The 27,390-nt window shown below is 39.7% G+C and overlaps 1 protein-coding gene across 19 annotated transcripts in view; it reads left to right on the forward strand.

The window, feature by feature from the left end:
* The window catches only part of LMO7 (LIM domain 7), a 212,411-nt gene that overhangs the window by 183,664 nt on the left and 1,357 nt on the right, over nucleotides 1-27,390 (forward strand). For 10 of the 19 annotated variants that reach the window (XM_043892157.1, XM_043892173.1, XM_043892164.1 and 7 more), the window contains 15 exons: nucleotides 4,021-4,135; nucleotides 5,205-5,366; nucleotides 6,145-6,332; nucleotides 7,331-7,391; nucleotides 8,983-9,039; nucleotides 10,925-10,950; nucleotides 11,570-11,674; nucleotides 15,703-15,795; nucleotides 16,301-16,614; nucleotides 17,552-17,617; nucleotides 19,696-19,748; nucleotides 22,364-22,577; nucleotides 23,226-23,504; nucleotides 25,338-25,446; nucleotides 26,516-26,618. In XM_043892157.1, coding sequence (XP_043748092.1) covers nucleotides 4,021-4,135; nucleotides 5,205-5,366; nucleotides 6,145-6,332; nucleotides 7,331-7,391; nucleotides 8,983-9,039; nucleotides 10,925-10,950; nucleotides 11,570-11,674; nucleotides 15,703-15,795; nucleotides 16,301-16,614; nucleotides 17,552-17,617; nucleotides 19,696-19,748; nucleotides 22,364-22,577; nucleotides 23,226-23,504; nucleotides 25,338-25,446; nucleotides 26,516-26,618 — 1,945 coding nt within the window. Of the gene's footprint in view, nucleotides 1-4,020; nucleotides 4,136-5,204; nucleotides 5,367-6,144; nucleotides 6,333-7,330; nucleotides 7,392-8,982; nucleotides 9,040-9,190; nucleotides 9,233-10,924; nucleotides 10,951-11,569; nucleotides 11,675-15,702; nucleotides 15,796-16,300; nucleotides 16,615-17,551; nucleotides 17,618-19,695; nucleotides 19,749-22,363; nucleotides 22,578-23,225; nucleotides 23,505-25,337; nucleotides 25,447-26,515; nucleotides 26,619-27,390 lie in introns of all 19 variants that reach the window. The other 9 variants (XM_043892166.1, XM_043892159.1, XM_043892169.1 and 6 more) reach the window with 5 other exon arrangements.

Here is a 27,390-nt window from a genome sequence, read left to right on the forward strand (position 1 = left end):
GCTCCTGCCAGTGCAAGAGACATGGGTTCGATCTCTGATCCAGGAAGATCCCACGTGTCCCAGAGCAACCAGTGCACCACAGCTGTGCTCTAGAGCTTGCAAACTGCAACTGCTGAGCCCACGTGACAAAACTAATGAAACCCGGGAACCCTAGAGCCCATGCTCCACAATAAGAGAAGCTCAAGCATCGCAACTGGAGAGTAGCCCCTGCTTGCAGCAACTAGAGAAAAGCCCACACAGCAATGAAGACCCAGCATAGGCAAAAATAAAAATAAATGAATAAAAAATTTTAGAGAACGTCAGATGACTAAGAGAGGTTGAGAAGAATGAGGAGAAATTAAAAAGTGTATATTTCTGTTTAAATTGAGGAAAGTTGTTTTTATTTTAGATGCTGGTATGTTGGTGATTGTACTCTATCTTTACCAGAATAGGCAACTGTCACCACTTGGCATAGTTCTTTACCAGTCATCAAGACTCTAGATTTCCCCCAATAATGTATATTCCTGGTTCCATCCAGTTCAAAAGAAAATTCCCATAACATCATCTTCGGAAACTTGGACCCTTTGTAAAATCCTCACATGGCATATTTCTCATGAGAAAAACCAGGAGGCACAAATCCTAAATGAAATCAGAGTTGAATGGATTATGCTTGACTGTAATTATAGACATATGTTAGTTGCTCAGTCATGTCTGACTTTTTGCAACCCCATGGACTGTAACCCTCTAGGCCCCTCTGTCCATGGGATTTTTCCAGGCAAGAATATAGAGTAGGTAGCCATTCCTTTCTCCAGTGGATCTTCCTGACCCAAGGATCAAACCCAGGTCTCCCACATTGCAGGTGTATTCTTTACCATCTGGGCCACCAGGGAAAGCCACTTTACCTACAAAAAGTTTCAAGGATAATCTAATTCAAGAACCCAGGATTCCACACACATGCCACAGTGACTGTCCTTGGAGGAGGCCATGCAAGAGGGGTCTCTGGGGCCCTTTCCTTGAACCATGACCACCCACTTTAATCCTTCTGGTATAGGTTTTGAGAGGAAGATGGTCTGCATGGGAAAATAGGGTTTTGGAAACTGGAAGCTTAAAAATTAATGCCATTGTGAGAGGAAAGTCTCTGCCAGACTCAGTGAAATGCCTGAGGCTACCTGGCTGTTGATAGAAATAGACCTGTAATTGGCTCTGTCTCCTTTGTCTGTGTGCTTCCCCAGGACCCACGTAACAGGCTGCCAGACTGTGGCCTCAATGAGGCTGACCTCCTCTGTTAACTGTTTCAGAGCGGTGGTCGTTTGCCCTTTTATTATGTTCAAGTAGAGATTTAGATCCAGGTAAGAGCAGTCCTTTAGAAGACAATTCTTCTGGGCTAATACAATTGTGAGGCTCTTCCATCTATGGCTTAAGCTCATTCTCTTTTATCCTGTGTTTGGTGGAACAGGATACTGTTCACTTACTCTTGCCCACAAAGTATTCTTTATTGTAGTTTGGAACTGTTTATTAAAACTCTGTCCTGTCTCTTATTCTTCAAGATATAAAAAAACCTCAGTTAGTATCTTGGAATTTCTAATCCATTGTTTGTCTCTGTGGCCTTATATAGCAATAGATTCTGCACTCTAATTGGCTTTAGGTCGGAGTATGGAGGAGTGGAGTTGGATAAGAGTGGTGAAGATGACCACTTATTTTCATTGAGTCATCTCTAATTTAAGTGTGTGGTGGTTTTGGTTAAGGAGTAGAACTAACCAGTAATTTTTTTCTATTCATAGCAGAGTTTTATTATATTCCAGAGACTGGTATCCATCAGGCTGATCATTAATGAGTATTCTCACTACCTACATCTCGGTTCCCATATTTCAACTGCCTTATATGATGTCTGATGAAAAAAAAGTTTCTATATTCTTAGCTACACTGTTATTTTTTCTTAAAAAATTCTGTACCCACTCTTGAAGAGTCAGTAATTATTTCTTGAGACTTAGGACTATGCCTAATTCGTCTTTATTTCCTAAGTGTTTTAATCAGAATGGATGCATAATAAATGTATGTTGAACAAATGAGTAAGTGTATATTGTTATAGCACTTACTTATCATGTCCATATAATACAGTAAATTCTTGATCCTTTATTCAGTGCCTCTCTTGTCTTCCTTCTAATTCATATGTAATATCACAGTTTTTCTTAGAATATAGTCACTTGAATTTTAAACTTATTTTAAAGGTGCAAAAATCTGTGAATTGCCCACTGGTCCTAGGTCTGGGTTTAACTCCCAAATTAAAATTGAGAAGTTATAGGTTTTTCCTGGAAAATAAAGTGACTTTAAGAGGAATTTTTCTTTTTAAACAATTAAGTCTTAAGTTCTTGATAATTGTGAATCAAAGAGCTGGAAACACTGATCTGGACACAAAGGCTCAAATTTATGTCTGCTCTGTACCCCAAACAAAAAATATAAATTATGGAGATTAATTAAATTTTTCACAGACATAGTATACTGTAAAACTGAAAACATTTCTTTGGAAAATGGCTTAAAGTCCATGAAACTGAGAATTTGTTGCTGTGGACTGTAGTGGAGATGGGAATAAAGGTCTACTAGCTGTCCAAGAGGCTCTTGTGCTTATGGGCTGCTGTTACTTCAAGGAGGTTGTGGCCTGGAGCTCATGGTGTCTCAGGGGCCCTCTTGGCATCTTACTAGTGGTTCCTCGGGATTGACCTACTTCTGCATTTTGCAGCATAAGTAGCTTTTACCACTATATCTTCATGAAGCAGTAGGAGAAGCAAAAATGTCTTGGCAGACATAGAGATGCCCATTAGGGAATGGTACCACTCCTAGAAAAGTGATTCTGGTTGTTGAATTTGTGCCTACAAACCCCTCAAAATTATTCAGCTAAATATGTTAAACACTGGAGGTAGTTTATTTAAAGTATGGTGGAATTTTAAAAATAAGTGATTTAAATCTTTTTTGTGTTTTCAAAGTGGCATTTTGTTGCCATATATTTGAGGTAGAATGGGTAAATTTTGGAAAGAACAGCATGTTAATTTGATACATTTATATATTGTAATGTGATTGCCTTTGTAGTGATAATTAACATCTCTCACATTACATAATTATCTTTTCTTTTTATGGTTGGAAATTCTAGTCTCTTAGCAAGTTTGATTATAATAAGATATTATTTATAGTCACAATATTGTGTATTAGATCTCTAGGGCTCATTTTACTATTCATTACAAGTTTGTACCTTAAAGACCATCTGTTCTTTCCTCTCACCCCCATCCCCTTGTAACCACCACTTTACTCCCTGTTTTATGAGTTTGGCTTTGAGATTCGACATATAAGTGATATTATTATATGTACTTGTCTTCCTTTGTCTTGGAGAAGGCAATGGCAACCCACTCCAGTACTCTTGCCTGAAAAATCCCATGGACGGAGGAGCCTGGTGGGCTGCAGTCCATGGGGTCGCAAAGAGTTGGACACGACTGAGTGACTTCACTTTCACTTTCACTTTTCCTTTGTCTGACTTACCTCACTTTAGCATAGTGTCCTCAAGTTTCTTCCATATTGTTCCAGACGGCAGGATATCCTTTTCCTCATGGCTGAATAATATTCCATTTTGTGTATATATATGTGTGTGTGTGTGTGTATAGTGTATATATATGTATATGTATATATATGCCATATCTTCTCAGTCAGCTCCATTCCTGGGTAACAAGAAATGGTCTATAACTGAGGCTTGAGCGTATGATGAGCAAAAGCCTAAGCTTTATCAGTATAAATCAACTGATTTATAGTATTCATGCAAAGAACAATAGCCATAGTTATAAAGATTTCCCTTATTTTAGCAGAAAATAATAAACTGAGAAATATTTACATAAATGAAAGTTTTACCAAACCCAGGGAGGAGAAGAATGGTGTTTCTGGTTTATCATGAAATAATTCCAGTGTGCCCTGCACGTAGCCTCCCTTCTTTGGCAGATAGACTTTCCTCCATGTGGGTGCCAGGGACACTTGATCCCACCGTTTCATGTTTGTTTTCAGGATCAGTTCAGTGATATGAGAATCAGCATAAACCAGACGCCTGGGAGCAGTCTTGACTTTGGGTTTACAGTAAAATGGGCTTTTTCCAGGATCTTCGTAGCATCAGTTGAAGCAGGTAAATCATAGATTGTGCTCTACTGTAGTTTTTTCTTGTTTGTTGTCCTTTGCTGTTCAATGTCCCCCTCCCACCCCCTCCCCCTGCCCAGAAATTTGCTTATTTGGTAGAGGAAGAGAAAACACATGTAAAAAATGCAGCAGTAAAGTGATATGTCTTCTTCCTGGAGACTAATGGAGTTATGAATTACATATTGTTTGATCTTGCCTAGTTAATTTTAGTTTTGAAGAGCCATAATTTTGTGAGTGTTACAGAATTCATTTATCAACATTTTAGACTTAATATTTGGAAATACTAGCAAATTACTAAACTGAAGATCCAGAAAGAACTGTCCTTGTGTTTGTGGTGGATACATAGGTACTATATATCATCAGTATTTTCTGAACATCTAATGGATCTATTGCCCATGGACCCCGGAGGATGCTTCAGGACTTTTACAAAAAGGATTGCCCCTCCTCCACCCAGGATTATTCCAAATTAGACCCAGGAACTCTTAGCAAAATATTACAAGACCTGAAATTAAATGAAAGCTATTGTATATACGAGGAGTTCCTCATTTGCATGTTTTAGCTATATAAAAATGAATACTCACTCTGGTTATTTCTTTGAGACTTCAAGCCTGATTTAATTAGATAATGATAGGTAGTAATGTTAAGCCATTTTAAGTGACCTTTTTTTTTTTCTCTCCATTCCAGAGCGCATCTGGCTTTGGAAGCTCAGTTAAAGTACAATATATACTTTACGTTTTTAATTTAAACATACTTAAAATTTTTCTTCTTAGGTTAATAAAGCAATTTTATTGAACAGATGGCTTTATCATTTCTCCTTTAAATGCTAAGAAAGATACATATCATAGAATAAAAAAAATACCTTTGGTTGCCTTGTAATTTTGTAGCTACTCAGATGTTTGATAACTAAGAAATTCTGTGACTCTTCTGCAACTGAAAAGATATGAGAAATGCTTAGATGATGTTAAGAAGTCATTATTTTCCTTAATTTAAATGAGCAGTGACTAATAGAACATGTTTTTATTTTTCATTGGTGGTTTCATTTATTTTGCTTTATTTAGGTAGCCCAGCAGAATTTTCTCAGCTGCAGGTAGATGATGAAATTATTGCTATCAACAACACCAGGTTTTCATATAAGGACACAAAAGAGTGGGAGGAAACCATGGCTAAGGCCCAGGAAACTGGGAGCCTAGTTATGGATATCAGGCGCTATGGAAAGTCTGGTGAGTTGGTTATCCCACTGCATTTGACTTTCTAAACTGGGAGCTGGTCTTTGGCAAGTGGTTATAACAGCTTGCTTCAATAACATTTTTTTCTCTCTCCATTTCACTTTTTTGTTTTTTGGCTGAAAGTTGTTTGTGGTTATGTTGAAACATCTTGAATGATATTTCTTTGGATGTTCTGTCTGAAAACTTTTCACTAGCAAATTTACTGAATTCTACACTATTTGTTGACTGATTGATGTGCTGAACTGGCTTTGAATGCAGATAGCAACTGAAGGCTCTTGTAATTGTGTCTGCATTTGGGAGTTATATGCTGATGTTGAATATTAAGAATTACACCATGGTTTCACTTCCTCTACAGCATCCTGACTGTAACTGGTATAAGAAAGAATACAGTAGGTCAGTATCCCAGGTGTTGACTCTCAAGGAACTTTCCATGTCCATTTATCATTGTGTTTCTTAATTGTCGAGGTTAGATGGGGAAGGGCATTAAGCTTTCCCAGACCTACCAACTTAGGATATCAAAATATAGTATCCAGTCCTGGTTTACAGAAAGATTCAGCAAATTTGCCAGTCTTTTCATTATTAACATGCTCTAACCCTCTGGTTTTGGAAGGCTATCTGTTGGTAAAAGGCCTGAACTCTTCATTTCTTTCACACACTGTCTGATTTATTTGTCGTGTGTGTGTGTCTGGTTTATGTGTACATTTCAGTAACTTTGTTCTCTCCACTTCTACATTTATGTGTACTCATTTCTTGATCTTCATGTGACAATCAGATTGGGGCAAAGACCAGACTTCCCTGCCATTTACACGGCATAAAACCCTCAATCTCACCAGTATGGCTACCAAAATTATAGGTTCACCTGAAACAAAGTGGATAGATGCCACTTCTGGAATTTACAGCTCAGAGAAAGCTTCAAATCTGTCAGTAACAACCGATTTCTCGGAAAGCCTTCAGAGTTCTGTAAGTATTTTGAGAAGTGTTAGTAATGGGTAGAGCAAAGCAACTATAGGAAGTGTGTTGGAGGTGGGGGGAAGAATGTACTTTCTTTGAACAATTTTGATGTTACTTTAAAAGCATAGATAATTAATAAGGTAATTTATAGTAATGAGAGTAAAATATATCTTTGAAAATCATAAGGCATTGCTCATGAATAATTATGAGTAATAGTGAGTTATATAATGAAAATAATCTAAAGATCCCACAGTGGTCTTTTGTAGGTGTTTCTTACCAACCGTTCATCATTATACCCATCTCTCAGATCATTGTGAATGTGAAGAAGTTAATTATGTAGAATTATATGCTATAACTTTTCTATGCTTTCCTTAGTCTTTACTGGTAAAATAAGTATAGTAATTGTGTGCAGTTTAAAAACCTCATGAAACAGTTTTAGTTCTTGTGTGGGTGAATTTTATGGGTAGAATTACATATGTAGTTAAGAGATGTGCAGTTACATTAATTGATTAAAAGTAATTAGAAAGTAAGCACTTTTCTAAGTATCAAAGTAATAATTAAATTTACATTTTCAAATAAATGTGTTTATATTGACTCCCTAGATATAATTGTTGTTATCCCAAGATGCTTCCTTTTGCCTAATAAGGAGATTCTGCAACCTTGTATAAGAAAGGTTTAAATGTTAGAGGGTTCTATATAACTGTGTTGCTTACTCACAAACATAAAGCAAATGGACAAATGGTTATTTAGCCCATCGTGTTTCTTGGAAAATTAATGACTGGTTGAACTTAAAGCCATTCATGCTTGCAGTTAGTCAGTAATTTTCCACAGCTCCTAAAAAACAGTGAAAAAATTACATTTCTATTATATGTAAAAGGCTATAAGGAATATATTAATATCCTGAAAAGCTCATCCTGTTAGCAGATATGTTTACTGATGAGAAATGGATTATTTAAGCCCAGTGTCCAACTGGAGAGAATGTTAACTGCCATTTTTATCCTTTCTAGAATACTGAATCAAAAGAAATCAATGGAATTCGTGATGAAAGCAATACTTTTGAATCAAAAGGTAAACATTGCCTCTATAGCTTACATTTAAAATATAGGAAAAGTCACTGCACTCAAGTTCTGCTATTATAAAAATTAATATCTGTGAGTGAAAGCAAAACTGATGCAGTGCAAGTTGAAACTCAAAGGTTAGCACACAGATCCAATTGCAGCCAGGTGGAAAGGCATTCAGTTCCAATGTTGAATAGTCCAGGAACTGCAAACAAAGCTTTGGCAGCCTCTGCAGGAGCCCTGAGCACCTATGTGTCTAATTCAAATAAGAAAGACTGGTTTTCTGGAGGCCATCAGCCTTCTTGCTATGGTGTGCTGGCAAGGGGAATCTTAGTTAAATATGAAACAATGTGTGAGGTTTCCTTTTTCCCTTAATTGTTGTCAAAGGGTCAAGCTTGGAGGCACCTAGTAATAGGGAACTGCCAGTGGCAATAACGATTGTTAGGAAAAAAAATGCCCATTTGTAATGAAAAGCAGACATAGAGCATCTGGGGAAACTTTGTAGTATGGAGTTACCACTCCTTGCCTTCTCCTGTCCATCTACAAATAACTGAGCTACCACATTCTGTGTGCTGTGGCTTAGGCGGACAAAGTGAATAAGAAAGATCTGGTCCATATGGGCAGGGAGAAACCCAAAGAAGTTGAAGCTTCTCTTAGCAGGAAACTAGACTGCCAGGCACAGGGCTGGGTTTTCTCAGTGGTTTGGTGATTTTGAGTCTGCATTTGTCAATTCATAATATCTGATGTCAAAGTCAAACCAAGTTTATAAATTTCCCTTCTTTTATTGATTATTTATTTTTGTATTTAATTTATGATAGCTGGAAGTGACTCTGTTTGCTTTTTTCCTTTTTAAAGTTAATGGCTATAACATCTTGGAAACTAGAGCAAAATAGTTAGTGTCTGTTGTTCAGTTGTGTCCGACTCTTTACCACCCCATGGACTTAGCCCACCAGGCTTCTCTGTCCGTAGAACTCTCCTGGCAAGAATACTGGAGTGGGTTTCTAGTCCCTTCTCCAGGAGATCTTCTTGACCCAGGTCTCCCGCTCTGCAGGCAGATTCTTTACCTTCTGAGCTACCAGGGAAGCCTAGTTAAGAAGAATGTTTTAATTGTAGCTTTTTAAAAAATTGTTCTCTGGATATTTTTTATTTTCTTGTTCTCCCCATTTTTTTAGTTCCTTTTCTAAAACTTCTATGTATTATGAAACTCTTAGTTACAAGCAATTCTCCTTGTACTTGAGAATTTGAATTGACTAGCCTAAGCAAAAAATTTTAATTTCAATTTCCCTAAAGCTGTGTGATCTGGCGTGGAAGATAGTACTTCAGCTTCTATGAAACTGTGATGCTAGCTGCTAAAATTTATTAATCAAAATATTAGTTCCTGTTACTAATTTGAACGTAGTTATAGACTACTAAAACTATGTGTGTCTTTGTGCATTGAGATAACCCCTATCTTCTATGGCTATCAGTTTTGTCACTTGAAAAATAATATTGCTACAGATTGGAAAAATGTATCAAGTATCATTTAGTTTTCCAGTGGTGAGAGATTAAAATGAATGACATGATATTGATATACTTTTTTGTTTTTTGTATTTTTCAACTAGCCTCTGAACCTATTTCTTTGAAAAACTTAAAAAGGCGATCACAGTTTTTTGAACAAGGTAAACTGCCAAGCTAACAATTCATGTACTTTCATGGAATTGTTCCCACTCTCCACTCTCTCCTGATAGTCTGTGGTGCTCGGCACTGAGCCTCTTCAATGCGGCCATCATTATGACCAAGCAACATAACCCATTTCCATTCTTTCCCTAGGGTCATCAGGCTTTTCTTACAGTTCATGGGTCTACCTCTGTGGTAATGGGTCTTTGCGTGTCCTTTGTATACCTCTGAAGTTTGTTTTTTTTTTTTTGTAATAAAAAAAAAAACTGAGATGCTGTTTAAACACACACTTCTTGCCACTGGGTGACAGTGAAAAATGAGAAATTTCATGTATGTCTTACTGCTTCCTGTGAATTGTGTACTATTAGATTACACCAACATGCAATTGGCCAACTCCTAAAACATCAAATTTTGGGTTATGGAAAATGCTCTGAATAAAGAGCAGAATCACTGAATGCTATTAGGATGATGACTTTGGAGTGTTACTAGGACTGCTATGTTGACTTTGAAGTAAGTTAAAAGTAAATTTTGGACACACCTGTCAGCAAGTGTGGTTTGACAGTCCCTCTGTTGGTGTAGTCGGGCAGTGCTGCTCACAGGGTGCTTGCATGTGGCTTTTCCTCCCATTCACGTTTGTCTCATGCTCTGTCTCATGGATGCAGTTTGAACGCTGTGTTTTGCAATCAAGAACCTAAAAGTAATATCCAACATTTGAGATGCAATGGCACAGTCAATAGGGAGTGTGCTGTTGGTGTCTAAAATGTCACTGTTTCTTACTTTTAAGGTTATCCATAATATTTACAAACTTGCCTTATAACATGATGCTTACTGGATCTGTGTATTTTGTGTTAATCTCCTCCTAGGCACTTTTGATGAATTAAGATTCATCAAAGAATCTCTTCAACCATAAATAGAACTAGCTTACCAGCTATGCACGTGCAAGGGTTTATTTGTGTCAGTAGCCTTAGTGGGTTTGACATTTTTTGTTCAACTCCGATTTTTCTGTGGTAATTTAATTGAAACCATGTGATACTCCTAGTTCAAATTGGCTAAAATAAAGCAATTCCTTTTCTTTCTCCATTGTAATTTTCACTCACTTTTCCTCAACAGACTATTTTAGGGAAGAATATTTTCCTAAATCTCAAAAGCAGTTTTCTGAAAAATTTCATTGTGTAAGTGAATAATTTGACAGCTGAGGTTTCAGGAAAAATGAAAAAATACAGTATGAGAATGTATTTTATGAAATTGGCTTACATGTTTATAATCATTGTACCATATTCAGGCAAACACAGTTATGTAGGCCCCCTAAGAATAAAAAGAATGACCTTCTGCCCACGAGTTTACACATGAAGTCTGAATCTTTGTGTTTCAAATAATAGGCAAGCAAAGGGAAATATTTCATGAACATGCTTGTTGGTGACTTATTTCAGAAAAGTAGCTCATTGGCAGTAAACCCTGAAAAATGTGACTTACACCTGTCACAGTGTAATTGAATAGCAACGAGTAAAAAAATTGGGTTGTATAGATGTTGTAATATTTGAAATTCAATTTTTTCTATTAGGCTATGAGAATATTATTCACCCTGTTAATAAAAGAACCCTGAAACTCCTTAGAAATATACCTGTATCTCTGCCCTAGCACCTCGAGCTGGGCTATAACTTGGGCATTCACTGTTGATCTTTTTCACTGGCTTTGAATTCTGAAGATAAGTGACAAGCAGATGCAACTAAAGAGAGAAACTTACTGTTGTTTGAAAACAACTGATGTCACTTAGTATACTGGCATAGAACCAGCTTAGTGATACAACTTTCTGAAGGGAATTATTTCATGGAAATGAAGACTTACATTGTTTTTTTATTCTTTCCTTGCCCACATGCTGTAACATAGGAAGCTCCGATTCTGTGGTTCCTGATGTAAGTAGTCTTCGTTTGGTTTTGGAATAAACTAGGAGGCTTGGGTGGGGCTGAATTAGTGCATGGTAGCATCACTTATTGTTACTTTAAGCTGAGTGAGAGTTTATCCAGGAATGACCTTTCCAAATATGAAGAGACCCTTTTTTTAATTGAAGTATAGTTGACTTAGAATATTGTGTTCATTTCCAGTGTACAGCAGAGTGATTCAGTTATATGTACATATGCTCTCTTTTATATTTTGTCCATTATGATTTATTACAGGATATTGAATGTGGTTCTCTGTGCTATACAATGAGACCTTGTCATTTATCCATTCTATATAAAACACTGTGCATCTTCTAATCCCAAACTCTGAATCCAGTCCTCACCCATTCCCCCGTCCCCCTCCCTGTTGCCAGCCAGGAGTCTGTTGTCTATGTTTGTGAATCTCTTTCTGTTTCTTAGGTGAGTTCCATTTGTGTTAAGAGACCTACTTTGAAATATAAAGCCCATTCTCCTTTGGTACAGCGTAGGCCAAGGGTGATCTGAATAATTCATGTATGCAAAAGTACTTCAGTAGATGACTTCATGAAGTAACGTGTTCTTCTTGGTTTGCACCTCTTCTCTTTCGACCTGGCAGCTTCCAGTCCCAACCATCAGTGCCCCAAGTCGCTGGGCCTGGGATCCGGAGGAGGAGCGGAAGCGGCAGGAGAGATGGCAGAAGGAGCAGGACCGGCTGCTGCAGGTAGAGCAGAGCAGAGGGGATCCACAGGAGCTACATTTGCTCTAAGAGCTCCTCCTGCTCAATGTCAACTGGTATTAAGAAGCAACTTCAAAAATGAAAAGCCAATAACCACATAATTAACAAATCTTTTGATATGTAGCATGTTTTATGTGAAATACTTTTCCTTTTTGAAAACTTCTGGAGTCATCCATTTTAAATTATTTATTAGTCCCTGGGTATATTTTTAGCCACCTTCATGGATCATAGCCTTGTCGTGCCCCGAAAGGGCTTGCATAACTCAATGAAGCAATGAGCCATGCTGCGTCGGGCCACCCAAGGCGGATGGGTCACAGTGAAGAGTTCTGACAAAATCTGGTCCACTGGAGGAGAAAATGGCAACCCACTCCACTGTTCTTGCCTGGAGAACGCCATGGACAGTATGAAAAGGCAAAAAGATATGATGCCAGAAGATGAGCACCCCAGATTGGAAGGTGTTCAATATGCTACTGGGGAAGAGCTGAGGACAATTACTAATAGCTCTGGAAAGAATGACGCGGCTGGGCCAAAGTGGAAGCAGTGCTCAGTTGTGGATATGTTTGGTGGTGAAAGTGAAGTCCAGTGCTGTAAAGAACAATATTGCAAAAAAAAAAACAATATTGCATAGGAACCTGGAAGGTTAGATTCATGAATCAAATTAAGTTGGATGTGGTCAAGTAAGAGACAGCAAGAGTGAACTTGAACATCTTAAGAGTCAGCAAACTAAAATGGATGGGAATGGGTGAATTTAATTCAGATGAGCATTATATGTACTACTGTGGGCAAGAATCCCTTAGAAGAAATGGAGTAGCTCTCATATTCAACAAAAGAGTCTGAAATGCAGTGCTTGGAGGCAACCTCAAAAATGACAGAATGATCTTGATTCGTCTCTAAGGCACACCATTCAACATTATAATATTCCAAGTCTGTGCCCCAACCATTGAGGCCAAAGAAGCTGAAGTTGACCATTTCTATGAAGACCTACAAGACCTTTTAGAACTAACACAAAAAACAGATGTCCTTTTCATCATAGGGGGTTATAATGCAAAAGTAGGAAGTCAAGAGATACCTGGAGTAACAGACATGTTTAGAGTATAAAATGAAGCAGGGCAAAGGATTACAGAGTTTTGCCAAGAGGACACACTGGTCATAGCAAATACCCTCTTCCAGCAAACCAAGAGATGACTCTACACATGGACGTCACCAGTTGGTTAATACTGAAATCAGATTGATTGTATTCTTTGCAGCCAAAGATGGAGAAGCTCTATACAGTCAGCAAAAACAAGACCAGGAGCTGAGTGTGGCTGACAGATCATGAGCTCTTTATTGCAAAATTCAGACTTAAATTGAAGAAAGTAGGGAAAACCACTGGGCCATTCAGGTATGACCTAAATCAAATCCCTTAAGCTGATATAGTGGAGGTGACAAATAGATTCAAGGGATTAGATCTGAAAGAGTGTCTGAAGAACTATGAACAGAGGTTCATAACATTGTGGAGGAGGCAGTGACCAAAACCATCCCAAAGGAAAAGAAATGTAAGAAGGCAAACACGTTGTCTGAGGAGACTTCACAAATAGCTGAGAAAAGAAGAGAAGTGAAAGGCAAGGGAAAAAGGGAAAGATACATCCAACTGAATGTAGAGTTCCGGAGAATAGCAGAGAGAGATAAGAAGGCCTTCATTAGTGAACAATGCAGAGAAATAGAGGAAACAATAGGATGGGAAAGACTAGAGATCTTTTCAAGAAAATTGAAGATACCAAGGGAACATTTCATGCAAAGATGGGCACATTAAAGGACAGAAACGGTATGGACCTAACAGAAGCAGAACAGAACTATACAAAAAAGATCTTAATGACCCAGATGACCATGATGGTGTGGTTACTCACCTAGAGCCAGACATTCTAGAGTGTGAAGTTAGGTGGATCTTAGGAAGCATTACTACAAGCAAAGCTAGTGGAGGTTACAGAATTCCAGCTGAGCTGTTTCAAATCCTAAAAGATGATGCTGTAAAAGTGCTGCACTCAGTATGCCAGCAAATTTGGAAAATTCAGCAGCACCACAGGACTGGAAAAGATCAGTCTTCATTCCAATCTCAAATAGGGACAAAACTACTGTACAGTTGTGCTTATTTGACATTCTAGCAAGGTTATGCTCAAAATCCGTCAAGATAGGCTTCAGCAGTACGTGAACCAAGAACTTCCAAATGTACAAGCTCAGTTTCGAAGAGGCAGAGGAACTGGAGATCAAATTGCCAACATTTGTTGGATCATGGAGAAAGCAAGGGAGTCCCAGAAAAACATCTACTGCTTCATCGACTACACGAAAGCCTTTGACTACATGGATCACAACAAACGTGGAAAATTCTTATAAAGAGATGGGAATACCAAACCACCATACCTGTCTCCTGAGAAACCTGTATGCAGACCAAGAAGCAACATTTAGAACCGTACATGGAACAACGGACTGGTTCAAAATTGGGAAAGGAGTACAAAAAGGCTATATATTGTCACCCTTCTTATTTCACTTATATGTAGAGTATATCATGTGAAATGCTGGGCTGGATAAATCACAAGTTGTAATCAAGGTTGCTGGGAGAAATATCTGTAACCTCAGATATGCAGATGATACTACTCTATTGGCAGAAAGTGAAAAGGAACAAAAAAGCCTCTTGATGAAAGTGAAAGAGGACAGTGAAAAAGCTGGCTTGAAACTCAGCATTTAAAAAACTAAGATCATGGCATCCAGTTCCATCGCTTCATGGCAAATAGAAAGGGAAAAAGTGGAAGCAGTGACTTCCCTTGCAGGGGTCTTTCCTTATAGCTCAGTCAGTAAGGAGTCTGCCTGCAGTGCAGGAGGCCCAGGTTCAATTTCTGGGTCAGGAAGATCCCCTGGAGAAGGAAATGGCAACCCACTCCAGTATTCTTGCCAGAACTCGCATGGAGAGAAGAGCCTGGCAGGCTACAGCCCATGGAGTCTCTAGAGTTGGACGGACACGAGTTAGCGACTAAACCACCACCACCACCAGAGACAGGCTTTATTTTCTTGGGCTCCAAAATCACTGTGGATGGTGACTGCAGTCATAAAATTAAAAGATGCTTGCTCCTTGGAAGGAAGGCTATGACAAACCTCGGCAGTATATTAAAAAGCAGAGACATCACTTTGCTGACAAAGGTCCGTATAGTCAAAGCTATGGTTTTTCCAATAGTCATGTATGGATGTGAGAGTTGGAACATTAAGAAGGCTGAGCATCGAAGAATTGGTGCTTTGAATTATGGTGATGCAGAAGACTCTTCAGAAACTTTTGTACTGCAAGGAGATCAAACCAGACAGTGCTAAAGGAAATTAACCCTGAATGTCCGTTGGAAGGACTGATGCTGAAACTGAAGCTCCGATACTTTGGCCATCTAATGCAAAGAGCTGACTCATTGGAAAAGACCCTGATGCTGGGAAAGACTGCAGGCAAAAAGTGAAGTGTGTGGCAGAGGATGAGATGGTTAGATAACATTACCAACTCAATGAACATGAACTTCAGCAAACTCTGGGAGATAGTGGAGGACAAAGAAGCCTGGAGACCCCTGTCTGTGGGGTTGCAAAGAGTCAAACATGACTTAGCAATTGAACAACAAGTATTTTTAGACAATGTAGCATCATCATTTTGTGGCTTTACTTACTCATGAGAGGTCTATAGATTTGTAAGGGCCTACCCACATACACTGTACGCTCGGTCTATTGCAGAGTAATTCAGTGCCCCTTCCAGTTAGCTGGGGGCTTCCATGAATTACAGCCGTGGGAAAAGGTGGATGTGGGTTCAGTTCCCAATGTCTACTCTTCCCTATCTGCATTTTAGCTCAATATGAGCTATTTTCTACTTTAGTGATGCAAATCTGATTGGTTAAATCAATGTCTCTGTCTTAAAATATGGAGGTAGAGGGTAGAACGGGCCAAAATCCAAATAAGGGATTGTTTAATATCATTAGCATATTAATTAATTAATATGCCATCTCATCTTATAGGAAAAATATCAACGAGAACAGGAAAAACTGAGGGAAGAGTGGCAGAGGGCTAAGCAGGAGGCTGAGAGAGAGAATTCCAAGTACTTGAATGAGGTAGTGTTGGATCATGTCATCTTCTTTCTTCCCTACCTTGTTGCGGAAAGGGCCTGTAAAATGGAACTACCCCGTTTCACGTGGCTTTGGTCACACATTCACTTACGTCACTCTCTCAATGTACCGGGCTGTGGTTTGTCACAGTTTTGCTTTGACGTTTCAGCCTTTCTCCTAGTTGCTCTGCTGTGTCACTAAGCAATCCTGTCAGTAGACTTTAAGTGCGTCTTCCTCTTCTGTGTTACAACTCCACTCCCCACATGTGATTTTGTCCGTGATAAAACTCTTTCTTTTTATTTTTTTTTGAACATTTTAAATTAAAGCATATTATTGTCTTGGTTTCTTCCATACAACAATGTGATTGAGCTATAAAACTATATGTATTATTTCAAGTGGAATTCTGGGCCAACTACAATAAGTATCATTTAAAACTGAATATAGGCATGTCTTTGTGGAATGATAGAAATGCACGGATTTAGACGGGTTTCTCTTCTCCCTGGTCATGTAGGAACTGATGGTCCTGAACTCAAACAGAATTTCTCTGATGGCCCGGGAGCCTGCCCTGGCCACCAGGGGTGAGGAGTCCAAGTCTCCTGACAAGGAAGGAACCCGGGCAGAGGTAAAGATGAGGCACCAGCAGCAGGAGGAAGACGCGAATGAGGACCAAAGGAAGAAGCTGCAGGAACAGCTCACTCTTGAGAGAGAGAGGAAGGAGCAGCAGTATCAGGAAGAGCAGCAGCAGAAGCGGTGTGAGGCGGAAGAGCAGAAGCGCCAGGCAGAGAAGGAGAGGGAAACTTCCATCAAAATATACCAGTACAGAAGGTCTGTCTCCACGGCCAGAGGGCACGTGTGGGTTTTCAGTTGTCTTGGCTTAGTTGAATGGATACAGCCATATCCATTCCCTGCTTCAGAGGCACCTACTTGGTCCTCTTGCTCCCCACCATCCATCCTTTACACAGGGGAGCCCAGGCAGAGTGAACCTTTTCCACTGTCAGTCTGAGCTTGTCACCTGACTTCCTGCTCCGAGTTCCCCTGGTGCTCCCTGTCATATCACAACATCATCCAACATCCTCACCAAAGCCCAGGCAGCTTGGGTGAGCTGCATCTTGGCTTTCTGGTCTACCCAGCTGCCTACCACTCTTCACCTCACTTGGTTGCTTCCAGTCACAGTGGCCTCCTTTTCCTTCCATAAAAATGTCCAGTTTATTCTGCCCTGAGACTTTCACATTTTCTAGTCCCTGTATCTGGAGAAGGCTTCCCTTACATGCTTGTGTGGCTCAGTCATTTTCTTTAAGTCTCTGCTCCTATATCACCGTGTCAGACTTTGCAGAATACCTCACCTGAAATACATGCCTCTTCCCTCACCCCTTCTCTCCAGTATGCACTTGCCTGCTTTACATTATGCATTTATTTACTCCTCTGTTAACCTGCCCATCCCACTAAAATGTATTAAGAGGCCAATAAGTTTATTTTGTTTACCAGCCCAGGCCTGGAATAGTACTGAAACATAGCAGGCAATTAGTGTATGTTTGCAGGATGAATGAATTGCAAATGTCTATTGATGGTAGTGGGTCTCTGTTTTCTGTAGAGATGGATTAAAATACTTCTGTTTGTTTAGTTTTCAACTCAGAGACCATTCTGAGAATAGTCTATTCTGAGAAAGAGGCTATAATAACATTATTTTGATATTCATTTCTTAAACTCTGAGAAGGCATTAAGTTCTAAAATTTTGACCATAAACTCCTTTTCCATCTTTTAGGCCTATTGATTCCTATGACATACCAAAGAGAGAGGAAGAATCTTCAGGTTTGCTTCCTAGTGACAGGTGTGTAGAACTTTACTTGTAATTTGGTGGGAGTAATTGGCTTCAGATGAGTATCTGAGGGCTTGTGTAAGTGTTTTGTAGGACTAAGTTAACACTTGCTCTTTTATGGGATACAAAGATATCCTGCTGATTGATCTTTGTATCAGTTGGCTTTTGCTGTGTAACCAACTACCCCTAAACTTAGTGACGTGATTATGATTTTGTGGGTCAGCATTTTGGACTAGCCTCAGTTGCTGGTTCTTTTAGTTGACTGGATTCCTAGTGTATCTACCACCAGTTTACTAAGCAATTCTGCTTTGGGAGTTGACTGGCTGTCAGCTGGGGCAATGAGAGCAACTGGGCCATGTGTCTTTCAACATCCAGCAAGCCAGTACAGTCTCTTCCACATGCGGCTAGACAGGGAAAAGAGAGAGAATTAAAGAGAGGAAGTATGCAAGGCAGTTTGTAGTCTAAGATCTGACCTGGCACCCCATTGCTCTGCCACATTTTGTTACCTAAAGTCACAAGCCCAGCCCAAGTTCACAGAGAGGAGAAGAACCCTACCTCTGTGGGAGGAGCCGCAACACTAACAGAAGGGACAGAGAAAAAGTGTGTTCGTTTTTGCAATCTACCTGGAGCTTTATTTTAAAGGAGTTATAAGCAATAGTGTGAGTTTACTGAATGTTCCATTCGGACATCTGAAATGAACCTTGTAGACTTTTTCTTAGTGTGATGAGAACTGGTCAGTTTCAGGGAATGAAGATCAGATTTCAGATACCTGAAAAGTTATACATATCCTAAAACATTAAATTTGATATTTTAAAGTAGTTTTAAAAATGCTTTGCACTCTTGAGATCATTTAGGACTTCTGAAAAGTCTGTATTTATCTGTTATATGACTATTAATTTGTGATTTCACAGCTAAAATTTCTTTAGCAAGTTTATCTTAGAGATAGGGGAAGACTCTTCTTTATACACGACCAGGATGACTAAATAGGACTCAAGACTAGTAAGGGAAAAGAAAAGGAATATACACAAAGGTAGTAATGAGCTGACATTAAGCTAGAAAAAATTTCTAGTGATGGATGACCTTATTTACAGTCATTGTTTCTGAATAACCTTAGATCATTAAAATGTGTATCTTTCTTTTTTAAAGATATGATTTATTTATATATTTAAATAAGTCTCATGTATGTAGCTCATTACCTTGAGAAAATAATTAGATTGCTGAGAAAGGAAACTTAAGGAATCCCAGAAAATAGGAAATATTCTAGGCAGTTGTGATAAAGCACGCCCTAGAGGCATTAAGGAGTATAGCTAGACATCATGCATTAAAACCATTTTCTCCTGTGTTAATACAAATGAAACCATTCATCAATGTTGCTAACAGTTATGATACATTTTGTGTTGCACATAATTATATGCTGTATTAATATGTTATAAACGTGCATATATATATATGATAATGCACATTATATATTATTATTTGTTATTATTACTAGTATTTGAAATTGTGCCCAGAAAGGGAGAATGAGATGAGCATGTATTGATATATAGACCCAAGTTTACCATCACAGAATCAGGCCGTTTAAGAAGTTGCCGATGCCAGTGTGCTCCGGCACCTCTTTGGAATGCTAAGACGGCATTTGATGAGTTACTGTGTCAGAGTAGGACCCTAAGGCCCCTAAGTTGACTTCTTAACCCTTGGGAGCATGGAGGAAGCATTGACAGTCTGATGTTAGGCTGTCTGATAATAGATGCTTCATATGGCCTGGTAAGATTGATATCTGGTAGAGAAGAGGGTCAGAGTATTCAAGTCATTCCAAAAAGTCATAGGATTTCACTGTCATCAAACGGAGTGGATTGTCACATGCTTCTGTCTGTGTCTAGCATCATGCTCTTTTCTCTTTAGAGATGTCACCATTTTCTGCTAGTTTGTACAACATGAAGAATTCCTTGATATGAAAATAAATATGGGTCTCAACAGACATGGAAAATAAATCAACTGCTTTAAAAATAATCTTTTTGGTGTTCTTACTTCGTAAATATGAAAAGACTGTTCTTCATGAGATATATGTAGTAATATGTTCTATGTTTTAGGAATAAATCCAGATCTACTACTGAATTGGACGATTTCCCCACAAATAAAAATGGTAAATGTGAATTTTTTTCAAAATTCTTCAGCATGACTGCTTAGCTATGCTATCACACCCTATGATTACTATTTTTAAGGTCAAGACATTTCAGGTTCATTAAGATTACATATTTGAAATACTACGGAATTCTAGAATTTACATATCAGAGCAGAATTATCTTGTGCTTATTTTGGCTTTAGTTTATAATGGAGGGAGTACTGCAAGATTAAAATGATTATAGATACCTTAGAAATTATGTGAAAAATTTGCAAAGTGATGCTAATACCGTTTGGTAATAGTGGATTTTATTTTGCCGCCAAAGAATTGGGACAGTAATTTTCTGCAGCAGACCAGGAAATTGTATATAAACCTGAACCTGGACATGTAAATGACAAGATGGCAAAAAACTCAAAATGATGATTTCACTAACTTGGCAAAAGCAATTTGGAACCTGATATTTTTAGTATAACGTGAATTTCTGGACCATAGATCACTGAGGTTATGTAACTAAGGGAAGAAAACTAACCAGAAATACCATTTTAAGCATAGTTTGCCTACCAGGCTTTGAGTTAGGAAGGTGTTGGTCAGTTATGTAAATGACTGAAGATCCAGCTGTAGGGTGAGGTGGACGTGACGGACATGCCCATTTAAGTGGAAGACCAGTCCCCCGTTCCAGTTTGTCACCGCCACGTGGGAAGATACAAACTTGTGATTGCCAACTCTTTTATTGAAAAACAGAAGTAAAAAAAAAAAAGTCTGAATTTTTATTTTAAGGAATTTTGACCAGGAAGTTTGACCAGGAATTTAAAAAATTGTGTAACCTGCTGTGAGCCAAACAATATCCACAGGCCCCAGTGGTCTGATGGCAGCTAGTTTACAACCTTGAGTTAAAGCTTGTAGAATTTGTAGTTTCTAGTAGGTTTCATGATCACCCCCTTTCTCTTAACACAGGGAACCTTTCATTATCTGGTCCTAGTTTAACTGTTTGGCCTATTGTTTTCCCCATAAGGGTCCCTTAACTATAACCAAACTATTCTCTCATTTTCCAACTTATCAGATGCTTTCTGATCTGGCTCCTCTGGTCTTACCTGTTTGGATTTGCAGTTTCTTCTCCCCTGTGCCCTGAGGTCACCATTAAAATAAAAGTTTAAGTACTTTCATCTGCCATGAAACATTTTTAACATACAGTGATCATATTCTTATTTGAAAGTAAACACATGACCTGTTAGTAATAACAAGTATGACGCTCGGAAATAGTCTTCTTAATATTTGTGACTTGTGTTATTGATCTGGCTATTTTTGTACATATATTTTCTCCCCTGAATAGCACACAGTAGATGTTATCAAATATTTTGTTGGAAAACTTGGTTATTCCAGTAAGGCATCTTTAAAATAGAAAACATTTTATTCTAAATCTGACCAAATTGATAAGATGCATGTATGTACCAATGTAAACATAGATGTGTATAAGAAATTTTTGGTGGCCTTGCTCATTGCTTCCTGGAAGATAAACTATGGCAGAGTGAATTTTGAAAGAAAGACAATAGCCATGAATCTGGAGAGCAAATGAAAAATCCTTAGGTGAAATTTCCTAATCCAAGTTAAAATGGGGAGGTTCCCTCAAAGTTATGGATGTTTACTCAAATCAGGAATTTATCAGCAAATCTAAGGAGACAAAACTTTTTATTCTAAAGGATAAAACCTGACTTAATTGTCATTCATAAATTCAACATCCAAACTACCACTCTGTCAGTTCTCTTAAAAGAGATACAAGTCCAAAAAAAAAAAAGAGAGAGAGATACAAGTCTGATAACATTCCTTAGCCATCATTTGGATTACTTGGCTATTTTTCAGTTTCACAAAAGCCATTTCAGTGATTGAGTATGCTGTCATTCCTATGGTCTGGTCATGACTTATTCTGTGACTTAACATCATGAAGACTTGCACCATGTCACCTGGAAAGAAAAGAAAGTGAAAATTGCTCGGTTGTGTCCGACTCTTTGCGACTCATGGGCTATATAGTCCATGGAGTTCTCCAGGCCAGAATAATGGAGTGGGTAGCCGTTCCCTTCTCCAGGAGATCTCCTCAACCCAGGGATTGAACCCAGGTCTCCCACATTGCAGGTGGATTCTTTACCATCTGAGTCACCAGGAGAGCCCCTTGTCAGCTGGAGGTATATGCCTTTATGTCTTGGCTCTCTCCCCAGGGTGAGTGTACATTTTTTGAAAGAATAGAAAGCCCTGTTCCCTTGCAGAATTATCACAGCAAGCATTCAGTGAGCAGGTGCTTGACTAATTTTAATTCAGGAAGGAAGGAAATAATGGAAGAGAAACTTTCTGGATGAGCAGTTTGTCATTTAATACTGCTGAAATCAAGACCAGGACCTTTTTAGGCAGCTTCTTAGTTTTCCCCAGTGTCGCCCTGATATGCCTCTGGGACTGGAATTGGAATTTCCAGGGACAGGAGAGACTGTTGCTTTATCTTCTGAGGCAGCAGTCTCATTGAGAATTGATAATGTGAGCCTGTGTGCCCACTGTCACTTTCTTTTTTTGGCTCTACTGTATTTGGAGATTTATCTGCTATCCTTGTTTTTAATGCACTAATCCTGCAGCTTTCGATATTTTTAATTTAGGAAGCAATAGATACGCAGACCGAAGTGGAAACAGTAGCTCATCACAGAAGAGCTCGAAGAAGGAACCAGCGCCATCAGGAGCGGAGTTGGAGAGACAGCAAATCCTCCAAGAAATGAGGAAGAGAACCTCCCTTTATGACGACAACAGCTGGATCCGACAGCGCAGTTCCAGTGTCAACAAAGAGCCTATTTGTCTGCCGGGGATTATGAGAAGGTGTGAGACATCTTTGGAATGATTTCCCTTTCTGTACTGATGTGCAGATATTTAATTTCTAGGCGTGCTGGCTACTTTGGATGAAAGAGATGTCATCGTTTCTTCTCTTACATAAGATTTTGTGAGAGAGAGAGAAGCAGAACCAATGTCATTGGGCACTTGACCCGGAGCACTGATTAGTGGCAGACCCATGGCAGGCAGTTTATCTACATCATCTCACTTCATCCGGGAAGAGTGTCTTGAGGCAGGAGTGGTAATTCTGCTTTTCCACAAAGAAGCTGTGGCTTGAGTAAGGAATGCATGCAGACAAAACCACGTGGCTAGTAGGTTGCAAGGCTGGATGTGGAGTTCTGATGTGTGATTCAGGCATTTAAATAATTAATGGGCTTAGTGCTTCCTTGAATGATGATTTTAAAAAAATGAAGCCTCTGTTTCTAATAAGATAACGGTTAGATTGGAATTATGAAAATGGTGTTCACAAAGTGTGGAAACCTGGTATTTGCAACTTTAAGGAAAATATGTAGATAGAAATTAATTGCAGATGAGAGGATGAACTTAGCAGAGGTATCTGGGGTAAATGAATACTGAAGCTACTTTTGTTCATTATTTCCACTGCTGATAAGCTGATGAATCCTTTCTGTGTTTCAGAGGTGAATCTCTGGATAACCTGGATTCCCCAAGAACCAATTCTTGGCGACAGTCCCCTGGGCTCAGTCAGCCGTCAGGAGTCTATGCCTCTTCTTCCGTCCAGGACTTCCGTCACCCCCCACCTCAGCTGCTGTCCACATCAAACCGTGCCTACATGCGGAACCCCTCCTCCAGCATCCCCCCTCCCTCAGCCGGCTCTGCGAAGACCACCGCCCCATCCCCCACACCGCGCAGCCATTCCCCCGCGGCTCAGCAGCCAGGCTCCCAGCCACGCAACAGGTGAGGCCCTTAGCGTTTTCCTTTTTCTTTCTTTAGACTTGAGGGGTAGTTTTCATTAAAAGTTTCCCCAGATCTCATCCAAGCATTCCAACGAAAAAGAAAAACAAGGCTTTTTGAATGTGTCAAATTTAGTGTTCCTTTCCCAGATCAATTCAGAAGGCTTCCTTAGTGTCTTTCCGTGGCAACCCAAGGGTATTTATGGATGTCTTATGAAGCCATGGAGGCCTTTAAAATGTTATGACTCTGCCACTGTCTCATTTACTTGGGCCTGTGGTCAGTGTCTCAAATGCAGACAGACCTAAATAGATTCCCAGCTGTGGAATCATAAAAACATACAGTAGCTCGTGAATGCATGGCAAAGTGATGAGTAAAAGCAGTACTGTAAAATGTTGGACTGTTTTAATGGGACTGTAATATACACTCATTTTATAGAGACTTGAGTGTAAAGGACATTGTAACCCAGCCCCATCATCTGTGGAACTTTGTGCAAGCTGGCTTTAAAAATTCTCAAGTTATTTATTGCATTTGGGGCTTTTGATTTCTAAAACCATTGCTTGTCTCTTATCTGGCTGGTCAGCATCTTGCTGAGATTACTTCAACTGAATCCTGCAGGGCATATGCTGTGGGAACTGTGAGCGTTAGAGTGGTGGGTCTTGTTTTTTGATATGGAGTAGAGCTCAGACATCAACATGTGTTGGTCTGTGTAGCTTCTCCACAGATCCCTGGGGCTTCACGAAACCACATCTAGCAGTGTTTCTGCTGAGACCTGAAGGGAGCTCTCCCAGCCTGTAACGCCGATGAAATACTGAAAAGCAGAAACACAACGATTAATATTGAGATTTTTTTAAAGCTATCAACTAAAGGATTTCGTTCAGAGAAGATATTTTTATTCCAGCTATAATGTATCTCAGGGAGTTTGAATTGAGGGAAGGAGTGATGAAGATTCATGGTAAATTTGGAAGGAAGAACAGAATCAGGGGAAGGCAGAGGAGAGAGTACTTACTCAAGTACTCAGTAAGTAAGTGTTTACTTACTGAGAATCCTGCCCTTGGAAAGCAGAAAGGAGACAGGGCTGTGGGCTTCTCTGCCCTGAAAAGGTCTCTCTCTAGAGTACAAGGTGCTCAAACATGGGACATTCGACAGCAGCACCCTTTGCAGTGACACTGAAGTGCTGTGTCCATCCTGCGGGATGCAGAGATAAGTAATCTTCACCTTCCTGCCTGGGAGAGGAGATAAGACTTGTAAACAAAGCAAAGCAGAGACTCAACATGCCTGTCTGAATGCTAGCTGGAGTAGTTTTCATGTCATTCTTCACAGAGGCAGTCCAGTAAGCCAGAGGCATTAAGGAAAGCACTAAGGAAATGCTTCTGTTTAACTAGATGATTGGGTGAATGAGAAGGAGGTTGACAAAGTAAGGGTGAGATGATAGGTTTAATAGACTTGCAGTGCCTCTTGGAAGTAGCTGGGGATGCTTTTTTAGTGGCAGTAAGCAAAGAACATGATAAGGGATATGCTTTGATGGCTTTACCTGGATTAGAAGGGCATGAGAACCTTGCTGAGTACAGATGTGTCCTAAGGAAGATAGCAGAATGGACCGATGATGCAGAAATCGTTCATTTCTGTAATTAGGTGTCAAGGGTACCAGAGCCATTGTGGAGATCCTTCAAGGTACAGTATAATCAAGCCATAATTGGTTGGCTGGTGAAAGCTTTCCTCCCGTGGATATATAAAGACTTTCATGAAGGATGGTTCGTGTTAATACCGGAATGTGGTTTTTAGATGAGAGGTTTGAAACGGATGAAAGCCTCCCTCCCATTCTCGTCCTGTGTCTAGGTCGGTCAGTGGGAAGCGAGTGTGCTCCTTCTGTCATAACATTCTGGGCAAAGGAGCTGCCATGATCATCGAGTCCCTGGGTCTTTGTTATCATTTGCATTGTTTTAAGGTGAGACTAAGCCAAACGGCCTGCAGGCCTGCAACGCTTTGCTTGGAGAGCGCATGGCTTCTTTGAGCGCTGGGTGTGGACCCGCCACTAACAAGCTAGGTGCTGCCTCTGTCGGTCTGCACTGCCCTCGGAATCACAAATGGCCTCCTCCTGCTGCTGCCTCCTCACACCTTGACCCTGGGGGCACCATGCGCTTCCTATCTCCAACCTAAGATTCTATAAGTAAAGTTTACAGTGCATAAATGCTTCCTGTAACATGCTGCTATGATTATTAACAGCATGGGGACGTAAATTATGAGTTGTTCAGAAACATAGCTTTGAATAGGGAGAGTGTGAAAGAAATTACATTGTAAATATTTTTACAGTTGCAGCTAAGGGGTTCTTACACATAAGAAAGAAGTAAGGCTATATAACTGCCTTATTTTGCAGTATCTGTCTTTAGAGACACAGTTATTTGATTCTTGAACTTGTGTTGGGCCAGAGAGAGAACTTCTGGTTGTTGATCCTGGAGTCCTGCAGAGCTCAACTTGTTTTAAGCTTGTCTGACTCTGGCTCGGGTTGTTCCCTGACATAACAGAATGAGTCAGAATTATTAGTGTTTGAGCATGTGGAGCCAAAATACCCAGCCATGGGTATTTTGGGAAAGCACCATGTGTGAACACTCATGGGGATGCCCGGATGGCCCACTCCAGGGCAGAGAGCCAGAACCTAGTCTTCTTGCCCTTGGCCAGTTCCTTCCCATGGTACTTAATCCTGTCCATCCTCTGGGAGAAAGGAAGCGTTAGCTTCTTTAAGCCAATCAATGAATCATTTCTACTCTTTTGGTATAGTTAGAATGAAATCTTGGCTCTTAAAATTGGCTTTATGAATTCTTTCATGTCTCATCCAGCAGGCTTCATTTTAACCTAATTATCTTTTGGCCTTTTTTTTTTCCCCCTTTGCTGAAATGTCTCTAAGCGCTTAGAAACTGCATTTTATTTTGCTCATTTTATTCCCCCACCCTGGGAGTGTTCCCAAGGGTTCTTAAGCTAAGTGTGGGTGTTCCCTGTTGTTTTTGTTTGTCTCCCAGTGTGTGGCCTGCGAGCGTGACCTCGGAGGCTCTTCCTCAGGAGCCGAAGTCAGAATCCGAAACAACCAACTGTACTGCAACGACTGCTATCTCAGATTCAAATGTAAGAGAGCAAATCAGGGAGAAAATTTCTTGTCTTTTACAGAGAGCACGGGCTCCCATGTACTTCCCTGAACCTCCGACCAGCTCCTCTTCCAGCTCTCTGCCCTAGAGCTCCAGGCTTTAGGAATCTCACTCTGTCCCCTTCAAAGAGGGTCCGGTGAAGGGGTCAGTGGGTCAGTTCTCAGGTTCCAGCTCCACGGGGTTGGGTGTGGGGCCGAGGACCTGGAGACGAATGTCAACTAGGGAGTCAGGACAATGTTCAGTGCAGTTCAGTCTGCTCAGGGTCCGGAAAAATTTCTAATGACTCAAGGGTGCAAATCAAGTCAGTTAAAAGGAGTCTTCTGTACAGCCTCTCATCTGTTGCTTGGCTAAGGATTGGCCCCTCATAGTTTTAGCTGATTTCTACTATTTACCAATGTGGGTCTGATTATGTGATTTAGAATATGACCAACTTAAAGACTGTGGTTTAAAAGGATAATAAAGAGTAGTTGGTATATGTTTGTTACTATATAATCATATCCTATCAACATGGACAATAGTTTAAAAAGAGAGCATTAATTCTGATTGCATAGTCTTTCAGCGTCATTTTTGAAAAAACTGGGTTTTTAAAAAACTTCACATGCTATTTTGTGTCGAAGCATGTTTTTGCCTGTAAGTGTGCTATGAAATATCGGATAGCATAATTGGATCGCCTGTTGTTTATAGCTACATAAAGACTACCATTCCTCCTTTTTATGTTTTGAGCCTTGATGCTGGTAACATGTGTTTCTTCC

The sequence above is a fragment of the Cervus elaphus genome, chromosome 30, assembly GCF_910594005.1.
Source record: "Cervus elaphus chromosome 30, mCerEla1.1, whole genome shotgun sequence".
Classification (NCBI taxonomy): Eukaryota; Metazoa; Chordata; class Mammalia; order Artiodactyla; family Cervidae; genus Cervus; species Cervus elaphus.